We start from the raw sequence: 20,474 nt of genomic DNA on the forward strand, positions 1-20,474 counted from the left end.
ACGTTTGTATTCATCATCCTAAAGTGAAACTATAGGTTAGAGCAGGAGCATCTGTTATTTGCAAAATGCATTTGCTTGTCTCATTGATGGTAGGTATGTGGAGATCGCAGATGCATTTTAGATTTGGTGGTTTAGATGTGGGATTACCAGTGTGAATTGTCTACTTCTATTAGGAGTGATTTATATGAGGAATGTATTGAGGGCATTGTAGATAACTTTATGCCCTGCTTATGATCTCAACCTTTTACTGAATTATTTATTATTTCATTGTGTTAGTTATTTTGCTTCTTGATAGATCATTTTACACCACAATATTGCTGCTGCCTAAGGAAAAAAATGTCTCTAGAGTAGTCCTAATGACCTCTAAAAAGGGTAATTTGATTCTTGAGATTCTGAGTTGCCCTGGTGATTATAAAAAGTTTTCTCTATGATACTCAGGGTTTTTTTTCCTCTCACAATCGTAGATACTGAGTGCAAACTTGCTTTTCACCTTCGGTATACTTAGTAGCTTTCTTCTGGAAATTATTTCTGTAGCATTTATTAACTTTATCCTTAATTGCATGTATTTTGGTCAATTCACTTCGATAATTTAAGAAAGGAAAGGAGGGTTTTTTAAACAAGAAGCTAAAATTCATGTTATCTTTATAAAAGTAAATTTGTTAGCATGGTTGTTTATATTGTTCTTGTTCCTCAAAATTTACGTTTATGAAAATAATCTAATGTGCACTTCTGTTTTCTTTTGAGGGCAGTTGGTGCCAGGTCATGGGTGGCACTGGGCGTGCGAGCAGGACTAATTAGGGAGGGACAACCCAGATGGCTAAAAGCAGCACATAGGTTTGAGAAGACAGTGGTGGATCAAAGCTGTCTTTTGGCCGCTGGTGCAGTGTCATAGTGAGAATATAGGATATTAACCCAAGCCAGAGGACGAAAGTAAGGTAAAGAGTAGGGGTTGAAAACTTGAATACCCATAGAAGTTGGCGAATAATGTAAATGAATGAGGCAGTCCAGCTGGCGACTGTGCCTGATGGAGTCCTTGCCCCTCTTAGATTCCGTCATTCATTGCTGTATGGGATATGGACCCAGATTTTTGTGTAAAATCTTGTGTTTAAATGTTAGTAACTAATTTTTTTCTCCAGTACATACATTGCAGGCCAAATTTAGCCAACAGTGTACCAGTTTGCAACTACTGTCTTTTAAAGGGGCTCTTTTACTTATTTAACAATAATGATGATGTGGTACTCTAGGTAATTTTATACCCATAAACTTTCTTGGAGAAAAAAATGAAGGAAAGAAAAGCCTTCCCATGTCTCTCCCATCTGATTTTCTAATACATCTTGCTGGCTTCTCTACAAAAGATTGAGATTTATTTAGGGGAATATGAGCTATGTAGTTCATATGGTTTAGTTTAATTACCTGTAGCATTCTGTCTGTATTTCTGTGCAGTTCCAATTACCTGTTTCTGTTTAGCTTGGAGTTTTATTTATAAGGTATCAAATTTATTTTTGATACATCAGTGAATAGGAGTATCCATCTTATATGTGTATGGTACCTTCTCTGTCATTTAATGTTCTTGATGATAGCTGTTACTCCTGTAAGTAGTAGTAATGATTTTTTTTAAAGCCAGCTTGTGTTTTTTATATACAGTGGAGAAAAGACAGCCTCTTCAATAAGTGGTGCTGGGAAAATTGGACAGGTACATGTAAAAGTATGAAATTAGAACACTCCCTGACACCATACACAGAAATAAACTCAAAATGGATTAAAGACCTAAGGTAAGGCCAGACACTATCAAACTCTTAGAGGAAAATATAGGCAGAACACTCTATGACATAAATCACAGCAAGATCCTTTTTGACCCAGCTCCTAGAGAAATGGAAATAAAAACACAAATAAACAAACAGGACCTAATGAAACTTAAAAGCTTTTGCACAGCAAAGGAAACCATAAACAAGACCAGAAGACAACCCTCAGAATGGGAGAAAATATTTGCAAATGAAGCAACTGACAAAGGATTAATCTCCAAGATTTATAAGCAGCTCATGCAGCTCAATAACAAAAAAACAAACAACCCAATCCAAAAATGGGCAGAAGACCTAAATAGACATTTCTCCAAAGAAGATATACAGATTGCCAACAGACACATGAAAGAATGCTCAACATCATTAATCATAAGAGAAATGCAAATCATAACTACAATGAGGTATCATCTCACACCGGTCAGAATGGCCATCATCAAAAAATCTAGAAACAATAAATGCTGGAGAGGGTGTGGAGAAAAGGGAACACTCTTGCACTGTTGGTGGGAATGTAAATTGATACAGCCACTATGGAGAACAGTATGGAGGTTCCTTAAAAAACTACAAATAGAACTACCATACGACCCAGCAATCCCACTACTGGGCATATACCCTGAGAAAACCATAATTCAGAAAGAGTCATGTACCAAAATGTTCATTACAGCTCTATTTACAATAGCCAGGACATGGAAGCAACCTAAGTGTCCATCATCGGATGAATGGATAAAGAAGATGTGGCACATATATGCAATGGAATATTACTCAGCCATAAAAAGAAATGAAATGGAGGTATTTGTAATGAGGTGGATGGAGTTAGAGTCTGTCATACAGAGTGAAGTAAGTCAGAAAGAGAAAAACAAATACAGTATGCTAACACATATATATGGAATCTAAGGGAAAAAAAAAAGGTCATGAAGAACCTAGTGGCAAGACGGGAATAAAGACACGGACCTACTAGAGAATGGACTTGAGGATATGGGGAGGGGGAGGGGTGAGATGTGACAGGGCGAGAGAGTGTCATGGACATATATATATACACTACCAAATGTAAAATAGATAGCTAGTGGGAAGCAGCCGCATAACACAGGGAGATCAGCTCGGTGCTTTGTGACCACCTAGAGGGGTGGGATAGGGAGGGTGGGAGGGAGGGAGATACAAGAGGGAAGAGATATGGGAACATATGTATATGTATAACTGATTCACTTTGTTATAAAGCAGAAACTAACACACCATTGTAAAGCAGTTATACTTCAATAAAGATGTTTAAAAAAATTTTCTTAAATAATTTTTCCAACTTTTTATTGTGAATTTTTAAAAAATACAGAAAAATTGAAGAACAGTAAAATGATTACTCACACACCCACTACCAGCATTCAACTGTTAACATTTTGCCGTATTTTATGGCTAATTGATTGATGTACTTAACCATTTGAAAATGAGTTGCAGACATCATGCTGTTTTACTGCCATATACTTGAGCATGCCCCTAGAAATAAAAAATTCCATAACCACAAACGCCATCTTATAGATTTGTGTATGAGTGTGTATGTATTGTGCACACGTGCTTATGTGTTGTATATAAGCAACACAGGAACTAGAGTGTACCCAGGAGATGATCATGAATCTGAAACAAAACCAAACCTCCTCTCTTATGTTGATTATTTCCTGCAACAGAAGTGAAGGCTACATTGGATCTGGGTCAGAGCAGACATGATCTTTATTGCTATAATCCCTGGACAACATCCATCCAAGTGCCTTCAGAAACATGAGTTTGCTTTCACAAGGCTCCCAGAGATAAGGAGACTATCAGTACTGGTTGGGATGGGACTCTTTCCTAAAACTCCTAGCCTCAGGCAGTGTCTTTGTTAGATTGGGAGAACAGATTTTAATGGGAATAAGTCCCTCTGCTCCTGGCTTGAATCTCCAGGTAAATGACAGGTTATTTACGGAGGCAAAGATCCAGGGAGACATCAAGCTTTACTATAGAATTTTAGCAGGAGGTCTGGATATTTGGTCATTTGTTAATATGTACCCATGACCCATTTTAGTCAAAAGGTGCTTATGCTACAGAGAAAACTGAAAATCTTGAGTAGTCTAACCTTAAAATTTTCAAAATTTTAATGGAACGTCTCTTCTGTTTAGCAACTTTTTGCATGTGAATGTCAATAATCCTACTCTATTTTCCTGTCTGCTCTCTAAAAAAGGGGTTTTCTGTCAGTGTTAACTAGGGTTTACTATTGGGATTTTCCCAGTTTCACCCTAGAGCTGTTACAAAAGATGTCTCCATTTATTTATGCTTTGTGCTTTTCTGTGGAAGATTTCCAGTATTGTGATTGTGTTCCTTTTCACCCTCCTTTTAAAATATTATTTTCCTCTATTATAGGTTTTTTTCCTTAGGTATATTGACTGAAGTTTAATGAGAAGAGTCGTGACCAGCTAGGAGAATTTTCTGCAAGGAATGGAATTAGCTCATAGCTTGCTGCTGAATGAAGAAGCATACAATCAACTGGGTGAAGTTCAGAAGGCAGAGTTTATTTTTGATTGGTTGAGATATTTGGAGAAGCTCTTGCTAGCAACCAGCAGGGTGAGTAAAATTGCAAAAACTGTTTTTTGAGTTTTTTTTTACGTGCCAGATAATGTTTAAGTTCCTTTGATTTGCTTTTCTAGTTCTGTCCAGTATAACCTAAATTAGCTTTTGAAGGTTAGACCTTAGTAAGACTTTATATTGAAATAGGTTTCTTCTGTTCAAAAGAGCAGGAAGAAATTAGCCAGTATTTGTAGTATTGCTTTCAAATATATTAAAAACTAACTACAGAGCACATTGTGTTAGATTTCTTTATCATTATCCTTCTGTACCTTGTGTCACTGCACATGCATGACATCCTGGTGCAGTATAGCGCTAAATAATGTGATGGGAGTTTCACTTTAAAAAAAAGTGTGAGCTCTTTAAGGGGAGTAAGAATTGAGGAGTCTTTGAGTAAACATATTCCCTTTTAAAAGTTTATGAAATGGCTACCAGAAAATGAAGACTAATCACTCATACCCTTTACTGACATTCAGCAGCTGTTAACATTTTCCATGTTTAACTGATTTACAGAGCCATGTGAGTTGCTACTTTACTTCTAATACTTTTGCATACATCTCCTAAAAATAAGGATATTCTACAGAATGACAACACCCTATGTAATGCAAAAATGGTGCAAAGACACTACTCATGGAGACATTTAGAATTTAACAAATGACAAAAATCCATACACTAAATTAACAAATATTTTATTGTGGAAGTTTAGGCCTCAGGGAGCACCTGAATACCATTACCACTGTGATGATATTCTGTACTCCTTTTTCAGAGCATAGACGAGTAAAATGGAGTCACACTATCGGCATTTAGATGCATAAGCTTGCAAAAAGAAAATTGCACTAAACTTAGAAAATGATCTGAGTAAAACAGGTAACCATTACAAGATCAGCTCTGGTGATAGATTTTAGGTTGCTGCTTATTGATGCAGATATATATTGGGCAGAGGCTTAAGAACTAAGAAGCTCTAGTTAAGATATAAATTTGCTCTACCTTTCAAACCTAAGAAGAAAGACATAGAAAAAATAGAGCCCTTGTCTTTGTTCACAAAGACTCCAGTATATTGTAGTCCAGAACATATTTTTTGGAGATATCAGCAGGGCAACAAACTACCTGTTCATGAGGTGTAATAGCCATGCCACCAACTTATTTGTACTATTTAATCAAAATAATTTTGCATTTTTCTAGAGGCTTTTAGTTCTTAATTATATGAAAGGAAAATCATATTAGAGGATTATGTGTAATTATGTTGACTTGAATTATCTTTGTTACCTTCCTTTCTAGAGTGATGTAAGGGAGAAACAGAAAACTCTTGTGGAACAGCTCCTATCTTTGTTGAACAGCTCCCCAGGGCCTCCTACTCGCAAACTCCTTGCTAAGAATCTAGCTATTCTTTATAGTATTGGAGACACATTCTCTGTTTATGAGACAATCGATAAATGTAATGATCTTATTCGAAGCAAAGATGATTCTCCAAGTTATCTTCCCACTAAACTGTAAGTTAAATGTTAAAACTGAACATAAAAGAGTTCTTCTTTGTTATGTCATTTTTATAAAGAACCCAAACTTTGCTGTACAGTAGAAATTAACACAACATTGTTCATCATCTATACTTCAGTAAAATAAGTCTTTAAAAAAACAGAACCCCTGGACTTCCCTGTTGACGCAGTGGTTAAGGATCCACCTGCCAATGCAGGGGACACGGGTTCAATCCCTGGTCCTGGAAGATCCCACATGGCGCGGAGCAACTAAGCCCGTGCACCACAACTACTGAGCCCACACGCCACAACTACTGAAGCCTGCGTGCTCAAGGGCCCCCGTGCCACAAGTACTGAGCCTGCATGCTGCAACTACTGAAGCCTGCACATCTAGAGCCTGTGCTCTACAACAAGAGAAGCCACCTCAATAAGAAGCCCACGGACTGCAAACAGGGTAGCCCCTGCTCGCTGCAACTAGAGAAAGCCCACGCGCAGCAACAAAGACCCACTGCAGTCAAAAATAAAAATATTAAAAAAAAAAAAAAAAAGAACCCAAACTACGTGATAATTATTATGAAACTGAATGCAAATTGTTTTACTCATTTTTTAAAGAATCTAACTTTCAGAAAGATCTAACATTTTCCCATGGACTGAGAAATAGTTCTTTTAAAAAATGCTTTAGACATTTGAAGCTTAGATTTGGGGATCAAAACTGTCTGATAGGGCTTCCCTGGTGGCGCAGTGGTTGGGAGTCCACCTGCCAATGCAGGGGACACGGGTTCGTGCCCTGGTCCGGGAGGATCCCACATGCCGCGGAGCGGCTGGGCCCGTGAATCACAACTACTGAGCCTGCGTGTCTGGAGCCTGTGCTCCGCAACGGGAGAGGCCGCGACAGTGAGAGGCCCGCGCACCGCGACGAAGAGTGGCCCCCGCTTGCTGCAACCGGAGAAAGCCCTCGCACAGAAACGAAGACCCAACACAGCCAAAATAAATTAATTAATTAATTAATTAATTAATTTTTAAAAAAATGTCTGATAAAAATTTTAGCAGTTGAGGGACTTCCCTGGTGGTCCAGTGGTTAAGACTCCGTGCTCCCAATGCAGGCGGCCCGGGTTCGATCCCTGGTCAGGGAACTAGATCCCTCACACTGCAACGAAGATCCCACGTGCCAAAACTAAGACCCGGTGCAGCCAAATACATAAATAAATACATAAAAAATAAATAAAATTTATTTTTAAAAAATTTTAGCAGTTGAGTGTTTAAGGAACAAGTATTTTAAATTCTTCACGTTTTGTATGTTCTTTTAGTTTATTAGTTCTTAGTAGTGAAAATTAATAGTAAATATATAGAAAAATACTCTTCTAAGATCCTAAAAGAACAACTTAGTTTCTTTCTCCGTAGGACTCAGTTCATTTTATCACCTGTTTTTTAGAGAAGGCAATTTGCCATGTATGGTTGCATAGTACTAATGTTATAGAAATTTTTGTTTTTTTAATTTTTAGCTTATAGTAGAATGTATTTTCCCATAAAGTTTTCAGACTTGATGAGAACATTGTTCTTTTTCTTTTATCTTTGATTATCTGATATATGAAGCTCCGTTCTATTAAAAATTGTTTTGTAAAAATTAGAGGGGATGGAATCTTTGGGCTGAGATTTAAATTAGTTGAAGATATATCTTTTTAAAATTCTTGTATTGAAAATGTAATTATTTGATACTCCCCTAAGTGTCATTCCTTAGGACTTAACAGTGGAATAGATTCTGGGAAATTTTATTCTTTAAAAGTAAAATTAAGTAGTCATCTTTACATGTGCTAAGATCCTTTTATGCCTGTTTTTTCATTCATGACTAATTTCTAATTTAAATGTCGTTCCAGCGCCGCTGTGGTGTGTTTGGGTTCCTTGTATAAGAAGTTGGGTAGAATACTGGGTAACACCTTTACTGATACAGTGGGGAATATTCTTAAAGCTATGAAGAGTGCAGAGGTAAATACAAACTTTATGGTTTCTTGAGTCAATAAAAGAGCTTTACCTATGACAAGCACACATAGTATGTATGTAAATACATCCATAAATGACATTTCTAGGTAGTGCACATATGTACTTTGTATATTGAATCTTTATTAGAAAAGCAATAGTGCAATAAAATTTTGTGTATTCAGATAAATTCAAATGGGCACAAACTAAGGTGTTTCTCTGGCAGACCCATCCCTGCTCCCTCTTCTCGCATCACCTTTTCCATCTGATACTACTTACTAGTGCCAGAGCAAGTGCTTGTCACCAAGGATCCAGATACGTAGTTGGTAACTGCCATATACCTGATGGATGGATTAGTATTGTACCAGCATCAGAAGGGAGTAAAGAATAAAATCAGGGTAGGAAAGAGTGTGGAGGACATAAGCATGACTAGGGTCAGGATGACCTTTCAATCGCCAGGGTATATATTGTCAGCCTTACCCTCACTGATTTGTTGACATCATTTACGATTGTGAAACACCCTTTGTTTTTGTAACTGTCTCTTTATTGGACTTCCAAGATACACTAATTTCTTGCCAACTATAGTTTTAACAAATTTTGAAATTAAAGCATTTGTATGTTTGTATATCAAAAATTTTAAGTCTGTGGTCCCTTATATTTAAGGATAACTCAGCACCTTTAAATATAAAAAAAATCACACCAGTTCCTGTTCTTAACCTTGCTTAGAAAAAGTCTAGAAAACAGCCCTGAAACAATTTATAAAAATGCTGGTCTGTCACACACATTTCTTTTTAACTGTATCAAGATAAAACATGGGAAAATTCAAATGTAAAATCTGCCAAATTTCAAGAAGAATGTAACTGATTCAAGAATTTTAAGGAGAAGTGAAGTCCATAACATAAAACTGGTGAGAGAATCAACTCAGCAGATCACTTCTGAGCAGCAATAGTTTACGCAAAGATTGAAGAAGGTAATTCAGGAGGAGAGATTTTTTTTTTTTGTAGTTTTTAGAAGAGTTTATTACCATTTTATAAAATAAAAAACTTTGCCCAATATGTTTGAAAAATCTGAGAAAATTCAGATATTTTAAGATGGATAGAAATTGAGATAATTTATCAGTGGCAGGTCTTTTGGTGGTGAAAGGAAAAGGAAATCTTTCTGCTCTGAAGGCACCGATGCTGGAGGTGAACAGATTTACAAAATGATACTGAGCACCATAAATGGTAACATGTGGACACAGGTATAGGCTATACTTTAATTCTTAATTTATGTAAGAGAAAGCTCATGATGAAGACAAAGAAATGGAAGGCATTGTGGGTTTTAACATATATACAATTAGAATATATAAAAACAGCAACATAAAGCATATGAGAAGGTATATGGAATTATACTGTTTTAAGGGTCTTGCCACTATGAAGTGGTAAATAGTAGGTTTAATTAGAATGTAACCTATTAGGGATGTGTAGCATTATGGCTACAATAATCACTATTTAAAATAGTTATAACAATGTAAATAATTATACACCCCTCAGAGCATCTAAATTATAAAGCAAATACTGACAGACCTAAAGAGAGAAATACACAGCAATACAATCATAGTGGGGACTGCAGTTCCCCCCCCTTTCATCAATGGACAGATGACCCAGACAGAAATCAACATGGAAACCTTGGAGTGAACTACACATTAGACCAGTTGGACCTAATGGACGTAACCTGATCATTCCACCCAACAGCAGCAAAACATACGTCTCTTCTAGGGCACAGAGCATTCACCAGGGTAGATCACATATTAGGTCCCAAACAAGTCTGGGCAAGTTTAAGAAGACTGAAATCGCATGAAGTATCTTTCCCACCTGCAATGATATGAAACTAGGCGCCAATAACAGCAGGAAGGCTGGAAAATTCTCAGTTATGTGGAGATTAACAACAAACCAGGAGGAGAGATTGTTAACATCCATAAATCTGGTTTTATTTAAAAGGATGTGTCTGTAAGAACTTTTATTTACTGAGGTATGGCCACTTTAAACTTTTTTTTTTTCTCAACTCCATTGATTAAGCTATACTTTTTAGGCCTCATGGTTAACAGAGGATTACTCTATAGGTTTCAGAAAATTTTAAGTTAGGGACTTCCCTGGTGGCACAGTGGATAAGATTCCATGCTCCCAACGCAGGAGACCTGGGTTCGATCCCTGGTCAGGGAACTAGATCCCACATGCATGCCGCAACTAAGAGTTTGCAGGTCACACCTAAGGAGCCTGCCTGCCGCAACTAAGACCTGGTGCAGCCAAATAAATTAATTAATATTTTTTAAAAAAAAGAAAATTTAAAGTTATTGCTAAGTACTTTATTGCTCCTCCACTTTTTACCTTTATGATTTAGTTGATTCAGTACCACAACGTTTTGGAGATGTCAAAAGGGATTTCCACCTTTGATACAAACCAGTGGTGATAAATAGCATTTGAAATTGGCGTAAAAGAAAGTTAAGAAGTATCCCGTTAGGACTCATTTTGTTAATGTCCACCTATAATTACTCACTATTGTGCTCCTTTGAACAAAAATAAATTAATAACATTACTATGAAAATAATACTTGATCTTTTTCCAACTTTAACTTACCTATAGTGGCCTTAACTTCCTGAGACATAGAAAGCATTTGGAACATTTAGTAAAACACCATAATACAAGCAGCTACTATTTCCTGAGTGTTTACTAAGTCCAGGCACTGTGGTGAATGATTCCCCACAGGGGCTTGTTTACTTCCCACACTGGCTCGGTGGGGTTCATCTTATCCTTGTTTCATTTTTTCATTTCTTTTTCTTGGCCACGCTGTGTGGTATGTGGGATCTTGGTTCCCCGACCAGGCATCGAACCCATGCCCCCTTCAGTGGAAGCACAGAGTCTTAACCACTGGACCGCTGGGGAGGTCGCTTATCCTCATTTTATAGATGAAGAAATAAGTAAGAACAACTTAAAGTCACACAGCTACTAAGGTTCAGAGCCAAGATTCAAACCCAGGTCTTTTAAAATCTAAACACAGACTTTTAACCTCTGAGTTAAAATACTCGAACCAATAAATGATAAAATATCAATAGCTATGAACTCAACTGAACATTTACTGTGTGTCAGGCACTGTTCTAAGCACTTGACATGTAGTAACTCGTTTGATCCTCACAACAACCATTTAACAGATAAAGAAACAGATTTGCCCAGAGACATATAGCTAGTAGGTGGCAGACCATGCACTCTTACCATGTTACCTCATTTATAGCAACCATTTATTGAATGCTTGACCACATGCAAGCCTTATGCCTGGCGCTTCCCATATAATTTCATTTAATCTGCACATCAACCCTATGAAATGTGTATTATGTTGAAGTGTAATATATACAAGTAACACTTTTAAAATAGTAAACACTGCATGAAATAGCAATTATTCATGTGTCTTGATGTCAGAATAGGTTGGTTAGTGTGTACAAAAATCTGAGTATGTCTCTAATGTGAGATAAATTTCAATGCTTAATACTGTTTTTCACAGCGTATTTATTTTTCCTGTTCTTTAAATTTTTTTCCTCTTCGATAGTCACAAGGTCGATATGAGATCATGCTGAGTCTGCAAAACATATTGAGTGGACTGGGAGCTGCTGCTACCCCTTGCCACAGGGATGTTTATAAAGCTGCTAGATCCTGCTTGACAGATAGATCCATGGCCGTTCGTTGTGCTGCTGCAAAGGTAAAATAGTCTAATGAGTAGAATTTCTAAAAATTAATATACAGACAACTAAATCAGTTTATCCCAGTGAAAACACTAGTAACAGCTACATGATCTTAGAGCTGCAACCTTGGTATTCAGATAGGGCTATCTCATTTTTTTTTTTTTTTTAAATTATTTATTTATTTATTTATTTATTTATTTGGCTGTGTTGGGTCTTCGTTTCTGTGCAAGGGCTTTCTCTAGCTGCGGCAAGTGGGGGCCACTCTTCATCGCCGTGCGCGGGCCTCTCACTGTCGCGGCCCTCTCACTGTCGCGGCCTCTCTTATTGCAGAGCACAGGCTCCAGATGCGCAGGCTCAGTAGCTGTGGCTCACGGGCCTAGTTGCTCCGTGGCATGTGGTATCTTCCCAGACCAGGGCTCGAACCCGTGTCCCCTGCATTGGCAGGCAGATTCTCAATCACTGCGCCACCAGGGAAGCCCAGGGCTATTTCATTTTAACATATGAGGAAACTGAGGCCCTGAGAGTTACATGAATTTCCCAGGGTTCTTAAAGTGGTTAGCAGCACATTGTTGGAAATGGGGAGTTCAAGTTACCAGACTCGAAGTATTCCTTCCATTCCACTGTGCTTCCTCTCTGTAATTGTGTAAAATTTCCATGTATGGTTTATGTTGTTTGAAAATGATTTGTTTTTGTTTTTTATCATGCTTTCTTAACATAGTTGGTTGGATAGTAAAGTGTTTATGTTGGAGTTATTCTCACAATTGCTCATAGCCAACAGATAGGTTCTACGGACATTTTTCATAGCCCACTGAATTAGAAATGGGTCTTTCTCCTACCCTTTGTGGACACGTTGCTTTGTATAGTATAATTTTTATGACTTTTTAGTAAGTATTCACTTGTCCCTACAATCATTATTTAGAGACTTTGGATTTGTGTATTATTTTTGCTAGATCTTGATAGGGTCTACAACTTATATAGATCTGAACCTGACATTTATATTTTGTTTTTCATTAATTTCTTTTTTTCCCGCTTGAATAGTGTCTCCTTGAACTTCAGAATGAGGCCATCTTTATGTGGAGTACAGACCTGGACAGTGTGGCCACACTATGTTTTAAATCCTTTGAAGGCTCCAATTATGATGTGCGGATTTCAGTTTCAAAGCTACTAGGCACAGTGTTGGCCAAAGCTATAATTTCTAAACATCCAGGAGCAGGTAAATTCATGTAATGATTTTCATAATGTCTTCTATAATTTTTTCCCAGTTGATTTAAACAAACATATGTAGAATTACTGCTACCCATTATTACTTTTGAAAAGAGACAGAATATCATATAAATTTTAGTTTGGAAACATTTCTGTAAGTCCTAAGATTCCATTTTAAAACAATTCAGTGAAAGTTTGAGGAAAAAAATTAAAAGAACTCTTAAATAAATGTGCTTTATTCAGTCATTGTCTTCCTCTACACCATGGCTTTTTTTTTTTTTTAACGTGAATTGTGGAGTGTTATCCAATAAGAGATATGATCTAATTCTCGAGAATTTTTTTTTTAAGCAGCATGCATCTGATTACATACATTTGGCTTGCCATCTTCTAGATTGGTATAAGGGAGCGATGATGTAAATAATTCCAAACAGCAGATACTTGAAATTTACTGTATTTGGACAATTTGTTTTGTGCTTATTCCCTATTTATACACTCCTAGGCAGTGAGCAAGGATGGAGTATTTTTTAAAACAAAAGGGTTTGCCTGGGTTTAATCTACAGTGTATATAAAACATTGGTGAATAATTAAAAACTTACTTTATTATTCTGTCTCCAAAGAATAACAGTCTCACACTAATGAAAATGTGATTGTTCTGTAGAACCTTGCTTCCTCAATATCTGCAAACCGAGAGTACTAACATCACCTGGGAGCTCGTAAGAAATGCAGAAACCCAGACGCCACCCAACTTACTAAATCAAATTTTCATTTTAACAAGATCCCCAGATAATTTGTATGCACATTAAAGTTTTAGAATCATTGCTCTAGAAATTGTTTATTGTGACATTAAGAAGTGTTCTGGTTTCTTCTAAGCCAGTGTTTCTCAACCAGAGCTGAGAGAAGACAGTGAGTACAGCATATCAGAATCACCTAGGAAGCATTAACAACTATATAGTCCCTTCATTCTCCAGTTGAGACCCACAAGTTTAAAATTTATAATAAATTTTTTTTTAGGTGTTGGTTCTTCTAATCTTGTAATTCAGAGTTGTTCAGGGCATTTAAGAGGTTAAATCTTAAGCCATCTAAGAGATTGAAATTAGAAGAAGACATGTTTAATCAAACCCTCTTGAAAATGTGAATTGCTCGTTTCCATAAATGTATCATTAGAACTAGTACACAGTTGCAGTAAAAACAAGCAAAATACAGAATTGCCTAACAAATGTGAATAATATTTAAACGTATATCCTCCTAGAGTAGCACTAAACTAATAACAGCATTTTTGCAGTCAGACTAAGCAAAGTGAAGAACGAGCTTCACCCACACTAAAAAATCTTTGGCCTAATCTTTTGTTAGGAATTCTATCATCTTGCATCTGTAAGTTCTAGGCTTGTGTTATAATTGAGTTATTTTCATACAACTAAAAAGTGATCTAGATGTCATAATAGATTTTTTTTAAGTAGGAGACTAATAGCAACATAGTGCTTAATAATTTGGAAAAGAAATACAGTGGAAGTTTGTACACTCAACCACAGTATTCGAAGATTATGAAGTACAGAACTGAATGATTTTCCTAGTAAAATCAGCAGACTTCTAATAAATGGTATATTTTACCAAGGCATTTAAAAAGCAGGGATTGAATATGACATTTTCCTAACATTGGCATAAGTTGCCAGGGATTTATGCAATCTTTTAAAGTTACTTCTTGACCATGAACCTCAAGTCGTACTATATTTCCCTCCTCCATTCACTGTCCCACTTTCCTAATTGACTATTTTATACCTTTATCTTCTCCCATGTTACTTTCATTTGACGGCCTATCTTCCATAGGCTCCCCTACTAAATCTACCACCTTCCAGCATCTATACCCATATACTCTGACTTCTCCACTGTTACTAAGGTGAATTATCTCCTCTTCTATTAAAGCCATACGTTCAATATGTATTAGAGCTCATCCTCTCACCTGCTCGAGGACATAGCTCTAGGAAGTCTCCCCTCTCCTACATCAACTTTTCCTTCTTTATTGGATTATTCCCTGTAAAAACATGTGCTTTTTCCCCTCTCATCTTAAAAAAAATTTTTTATCTTGTATTTTACTTCCCCAGCCAGCTGGAGCCCCATTTCTCTTCCCTTTGCAGCAGAGTTCCTCAGAGGAGTTCTTGATACTCTGTTTTTAGTCTCTCTCTTCTTTCAAACACACTTCAGTTAGGATTTTCCCCCAGTTAACTCTTTTTTTATATATAAATGTATTTATTTTATTTATTTATTTTTGGCTGCGTTGGGTCTTCGTTGCTGTGTGGTGGCTTTCTCTAGTTGCGGCGAGCGGGGGCTACTCTTTGTTGCAGTGCGCGGGCCTCTCATTGCAGTGGCTTCTCTTGTTGTGGAGCATGGGCTCTAGGCATGCGGGCTTCAGTAGTTGTGGCAGGTGGGCTCAGTAGTTGTGGCTTGTGGGCTCTAGAGCGCTGGCTCCGTAGTTGTGGTGCACGGGCTTAGTTGCTCCATGGCATGTGGGATCTTCCCGGACCAGGGCTTGAACCCGTGTCCCCTGCATTGGCAGGTGGATTCTTAAGCACCTCGCTACCAGGGAAGCCCCAGTTAACTCTTGAAAACTATTTTTGTTAAGGGCATCAATGACCTCCACGTTCATCAGTTATTCGATAAATAAACAAGCGTTTATTGGGGGTTTATACAGGGCCACGATCTGTTCTGAGTGTGTAGGATGTGTTATCGAACAAAACAGATTAAAAGCCCCTGCCCTTTGGCACTTCCGTTCTAATATTTAGCCATGCTAAGCCAGTGGGCAGTTCTCAGTTGTCTTACTTAACCTTTCAGCAACATTTAACTCAGTTGATCTTCCTCCTCATCCTTTTTTCACTTGCCTTTTAGGACCTCACGCTCCCTTGGTTTTCTTTCTTTCTCTCTAGAAGTTTCTGTTCAGTCTTTGATGATTTCTTGTCTTCTCATAGGAGAGACCCATCACCTAGTCCTTGGTCTTCTGCTCTTTACGTAGGCTCACTCTAGATGATCTTACCCAATCTCATGGCTTAAATACCATCTATATATCAGGGATTCCTGGATTTACGTCTTTAGCCCACACTTCTCTCCTGGACACCGAACTCTCATGTCTAGCTGCCCATTTGACATCTCTGTTTGGATGTCTATTTGATGTTTCAAATTAACTTGTCCTAAGTGAATGCTTGATCTCCCCTCCCCCCATGTACACATACCTGCTCTTCTTGTAGTCGCAGTCTTGCTAATCTAAGTTGATGACAGCTCTGTCCCTGCAGTTGTTCAAACCGCAGTTTGTAAAGTCACCCTTGAATCTTCTCTCTCACACTCAGTAACTATTCTACCTAACAACATTAAAACATATCTACAGTTGGGACTCCTTGGAGAAGTGGCTCATGGGGTCGGGGCAAGGAAAGTCTGAGGATGAACCTGGAGCGTCTTGTTGTGCCAGAAAGTGAGGAGCTTCCACTGGCCAGCTTTCTGAAGAAAAGCTCGTCAAATCCAGGACAGTATTAGAATTAATAGTGATAGAAATGGATTATAACCTGTTAAATAAAAAAGGAGGGCTTACCTGGTGGTGCAGTGGTTAAGAACCTGCCTGCCAATGCAGGGGACATGGGTTCGAGCCCTGGTCCGGGAAGATCCCACATGCCACGGAGCAACTAAGCCCGTGCACCACAACTACTGACCCTGTGCTCTAGAGTCTGCAAGCCACAACTACTGAGCCCGCGTGCCACACTACTGAAGCCCGCGCACCTAGAGCCCGTGCTCCACAACAGGAGAAGCCACCGCAATGAGAAGCCCACGCACCACAAGGAAGAGTAGCCCCCGCTCGCTGCAACTAGAGAAAGCCCGCGCGCAGCAACGAAGACCAAACACAGCCAAAATAAATAAATAAATAAATTTATTTAAAAAAAAAAAAAGTATCACCACAGAGGTGGCATAGTGATTACAAATGGAAAAATGATATTTTACAGTGGACAAGACTGGCAGACACCTTATTCACGTGTTCAAAGATAATATCGCCAATGTAGGGACAGATTGACACCAAGCCTGACATTTCTTTTTGACGTTATGCATTGAGAAGGCTTACAGCATTACTTGATGTAGTTCTCTTGAGGAAAAACTCAAATTGAGGGCTTTTCTATAGCTACAACTAGCCATATATGTACTCTTCAAAAATGAGAAAGTGATAAGGAAGATATGGAGTCTAGGTGAAGGGTACATGGGAGTTTATTTTACTATTCTTGCAGCTTTTTTGTAATTTTGAAATTTTTTCTAGTAAAAAATTTAAAAAATGTGTAAGTATGTATACCTCGATTCCTATCGTACCTACCTTGATCTAAGCCACCACCAACTCTTGCTTGAATTACTAAATTGCTCCTAACGGTTTTCTCTACTTCTACCTTTGCCCCTCTACAGTCTTCTCTCAGCACAGAAGCACAGTGACAGATTATATCACTCCTTTGCTCAAGGTTCTCCACTGGCACCTCACTGTACTCACCTCCTTATTATAATGATTGACAAGGTCCTATATCTTCTGCTCTTGCGCCATCCTTACACTCTGGTCCGTCTCCTACCAGAGCCCTCCAGTGAACTCACTACACATAAAAGATACCTGCTTTATTCTTTGCATGGCTTTTAATCACTGTCTAACATACTATATACTTAGTCCTTTGTTATGTTTATTGTTGTCTCTCCTTTTTAGAATTTATGATCCGCAAGAGCATGGATTTTGTACTATTCACTTATGTTTCTCTTCCACGTGCCAGTATAGATTTTTATCTGTTTCATCTTCAGGCTGAGGAGTATATTTTTTGTTCATGACTTGGATTAACAGAAGTTTATTTTTCCACTATTTATGACTTAAATCAATAATGAGGATCAGAGCTTGTGACCATCATTTTTCAGAAGAATGAAAGGGTTAAAATGGGTTCCTTTTTTAAAGGAGATATTATTCCCTAGATACTCACAGGGAGAAACTCAACTGTGTCAAACTGAAGACAAATTTAAAACTTTCTGCCTAACTAAGCTCTTAATATTGCAGCCTAAGGGTTGACCGGGCAGTTTTAGTAATATTTAGCTTTGGTTTCTTCAGAGACTGAGGATATAACAAAAGTTGTACTTGCAGTTGAGAATTTTTAAAGAACAGGCCATGGTGGTTACTTTATGTAAGTTTCATTAAGAGTTGTAGAGCATTTAGAAAGATAAAATTATGATTTTGGCCTTTTTAGTATTTCAAAAGGATTTTCAAAGTGTTGTATAGCATTTTCACTCATGGAGAACTAGGGCCGTTCATTTATGTTTTCTCTTGTTTAACTTGAGGACAAGAGAGCAGTGGGTCATAATCTCAAAGTGGCATAGACTTTAAGATGTCATTGACATGATACATCAGAGTCCATTATGATTTGACCTCTGAACCCTTGTGTGACTTTATGTTTTAGTGTGTGTAATGTCCTGTAAATTTTGCCTTTTGTTTGGATTTTTAGTTTATTTTTGTTTCTGTTAACATACTGTTCAAGATCATGCAAACCAAGATCATACATTAAAATTTAGTCTGTAAAATAGAATCACATGTTTTGTTTTGTTCTTTGTTATAGCAGCCTCACGTCAAAGTGTTCGCAGAGTATCTCTGGAGGAAGTTCTGGAATTACTAGGAACAGGGTTTCTACGTGGGAGTTCAGGATTTCTTCGAGCCAGTGGAGATATGCTGAAAGGAACCAGTTCAGTCAGTAGGGATGTCCGAGTTGGAGTTACTCAGGTTAGAATCACAAATCAGTATCTAAATGTAATTCTCACTGGCCTATAGTGAAAGTTTTAGTATCTGACTCCAGGTGGGAGTGATACTGTGCAAGGTCATCACTTATGCTCTCATGTTCATAAATAGATGGGGTGAGGCCAAGACGCTTTATAAAAAACTAGATTACAAGTAAGAGAACCTTATTTGTACAAAGCCAACTAAAAAGGCTATTACCCGCAATGTGTTTTCAGTTCGTAATGATGGGAGACTATTGTTTATTTCCTTTGAAACATAAATAACATTTTTTTGTTTGTTTCTAGGCCTTGGGCTTCCATGTGTCTTGTGGTTTAACATGTTTTCCATTGTGTTTATGTGTGCTTATACAGTTCAGATTTAAGCTTTTAGGTACATAATATTTGGCATGGGCAATATTTATTATATTTCTGTTTTATATGGTTTCTACTTCAAAATAAAGATTACAGCATGTAATCTACTTAAGTACTTAAATTCTTGGTCCTAAACAAAACTTAAAAAGCTAAACCCTGGGAAGAGGGTCTTAGAATAAGGCAATATAGAGGTCTTTGCATTCTTTCCTTGAACTATCTTGTTTTCTAAATGCCATTATTGTTCAAAGCAAACATGTATTTTTTTAAATTCACATATCTATCCTCATTATTTTATACTGTATGATATTAGATTTCTTGAAAATATAAGACGTCCCAGTATAATTGTAAACTGTGTATTTTTAAAAAAACAGATTACATAAGAAAACTACTGTCTGTATCGCTGGAGCAAGCCAAACCATTAACACTCATGAAAATAAAGAGCAGTGATTCGTCACCATAAACTTTCTTTTCTGGTTTCTAGAACTGAATTCCCTTAGAATTATGGGAATTAGACCATAGTTATGGTCTAATTATGGTATTAGACCATAGTTCATTCTTACACTGTGTTCATATGTTTGATTTGGGTTTTCTTGTTCAGAATGTTAAAGACCTTAGGGACTTCCCTGGTGGTCCAGTGGTTAAGACTCCGGGCTTCCACTGTAGGGGGCATGGGTTCGATCCCTGTTTGGGGAACTAAGATCCCACATGCTGCTCAGCGTGTGGCCAAAAAAATTGAAGAAAAAAAAAAAAAACCACAGAATGTTAAAGAGTTTGAATGCTTTGTTTGGAGAAGTCACAGGCACATTTTACTTATTAGCTAGCTATCCTGGCTATCCTGAAACTTTGTAGTCTGACCAAAATAAAACAGGCACCATAAGTGAAATCTCAGTTGAAAGACTGCGTACTTCAATTTTGGCTTAACAAACAAAAAAATAGTGCTATGTTTATATAGCTAAAGTGGCTATATAAATGAGGAAAGACTAAAAAGAAATGTTAATAAATTCTGCATATTTCATGGAAGAGAAAACATTAATATAGAACTGAAATTATTTCATTTTGAAGATAAAACTCCTTTCTTTTTTAGGCTTACGTGGTGTTTGTTTCAACACTAGGAGGAGCATGGCTAGAGAAAAATTTTGCTGCCTTTCTTTCTCATACCCTAAGCCTGGTTTCACAGTCACACCCTAAGGCCACCCAAACTCAGATTGACGCTGTCTGCAGTCGCCGATGTGTTTCATTTATCCTTCGAGCTACTGTTGGAGGCCTTCTTGGAGAAAAGGCTCAAATTGCTGCTGCCAAGGATATTTGCCAGGCCATCTGGAAGTTAAAGAAAGTTACGGGTATGGATCTTCTAAGACAGTCTGTTTTAACAGTGCTAAAGGGATTGTCCTTTTGGAAAAGCTGGACTGGTATATAATTATATTAATACCCAAAAAACACTTTTATAATACAGGTCAGTTGTTTCAGAGTAAAGCAGTCTATATATAGATGATACATAAATTATCTAACTTGATAAGGACTATTATATATATATATGTACTGATCTTAAAGGCTGGTGGATAGTAGTTCCTCAGAATTCATAATCTTCCTATAGAAGTTAAGATA

The 20,474-nt window shown here is 37.4% G+C and overlaps 1 protein-coding gene across 6 annotated transcripts in view; it reads left to right on the forward strand.

The window, feature by feature from the left end:
* Positions 1-20,474, forward strand: part of HEATR5A (HEAT repeat containing 5A) — a 112,222-nt gene that overhangs the window by 15,871 nt on the left and 75,877 nt on the right. For 5 of the 6 annotated variants that reach the window (XM_068546480.1, XM_068546510.1, XM_068546528.1 and 2 more), the window contains exons 2-8: positions 4,179-4,379; positions 5,658-5,869; positions 7,726-7,834; positions 11,405-11,554; positions 12,576-12,750; positions 18,344-18,504; positions 19,954-20,209. In XM_068546480.1, the coding sequence (XP_068402581.1) occupies positions 4,254-4,379; positions 5,658-5,869; positions 7,726-7,834; positions 11,405-11,554; positions 12,576-12,750; positions 18,344-18,504; positions 19,954-20,209 (1,189 nt within the window). In that variant the 5' untranslated portion in view covers positions 4,179-4,253. The remainder of the gene's footprint in view (positions 1-4,178; positions 4,380-5,657; positions 5,870-7,725; positions 7,835-11,404; positions 11,555-12,575; positions 12,751-18,343; positions 18,505-19,953; positions 20,210-20,474) is intronic. The other variant, XM_068546500.1, reaches the window with a different exon arrangement.

Source organism: Eschrichtius robustus, chromosome 1, assembly GCF_028021215.1.
Source record: "Eschrichtius robustus isolate mEscRob2 chromosome 1, mEscRob2.pri, whole genome shotgun sequence".
Taxonomy (NCBI): Eukaryota; Metazoa; Chordata; class Mammalia; order Artiodactyla; family Eschrichtiidae; genus Eschrichtius; species Eschrichtius robustus.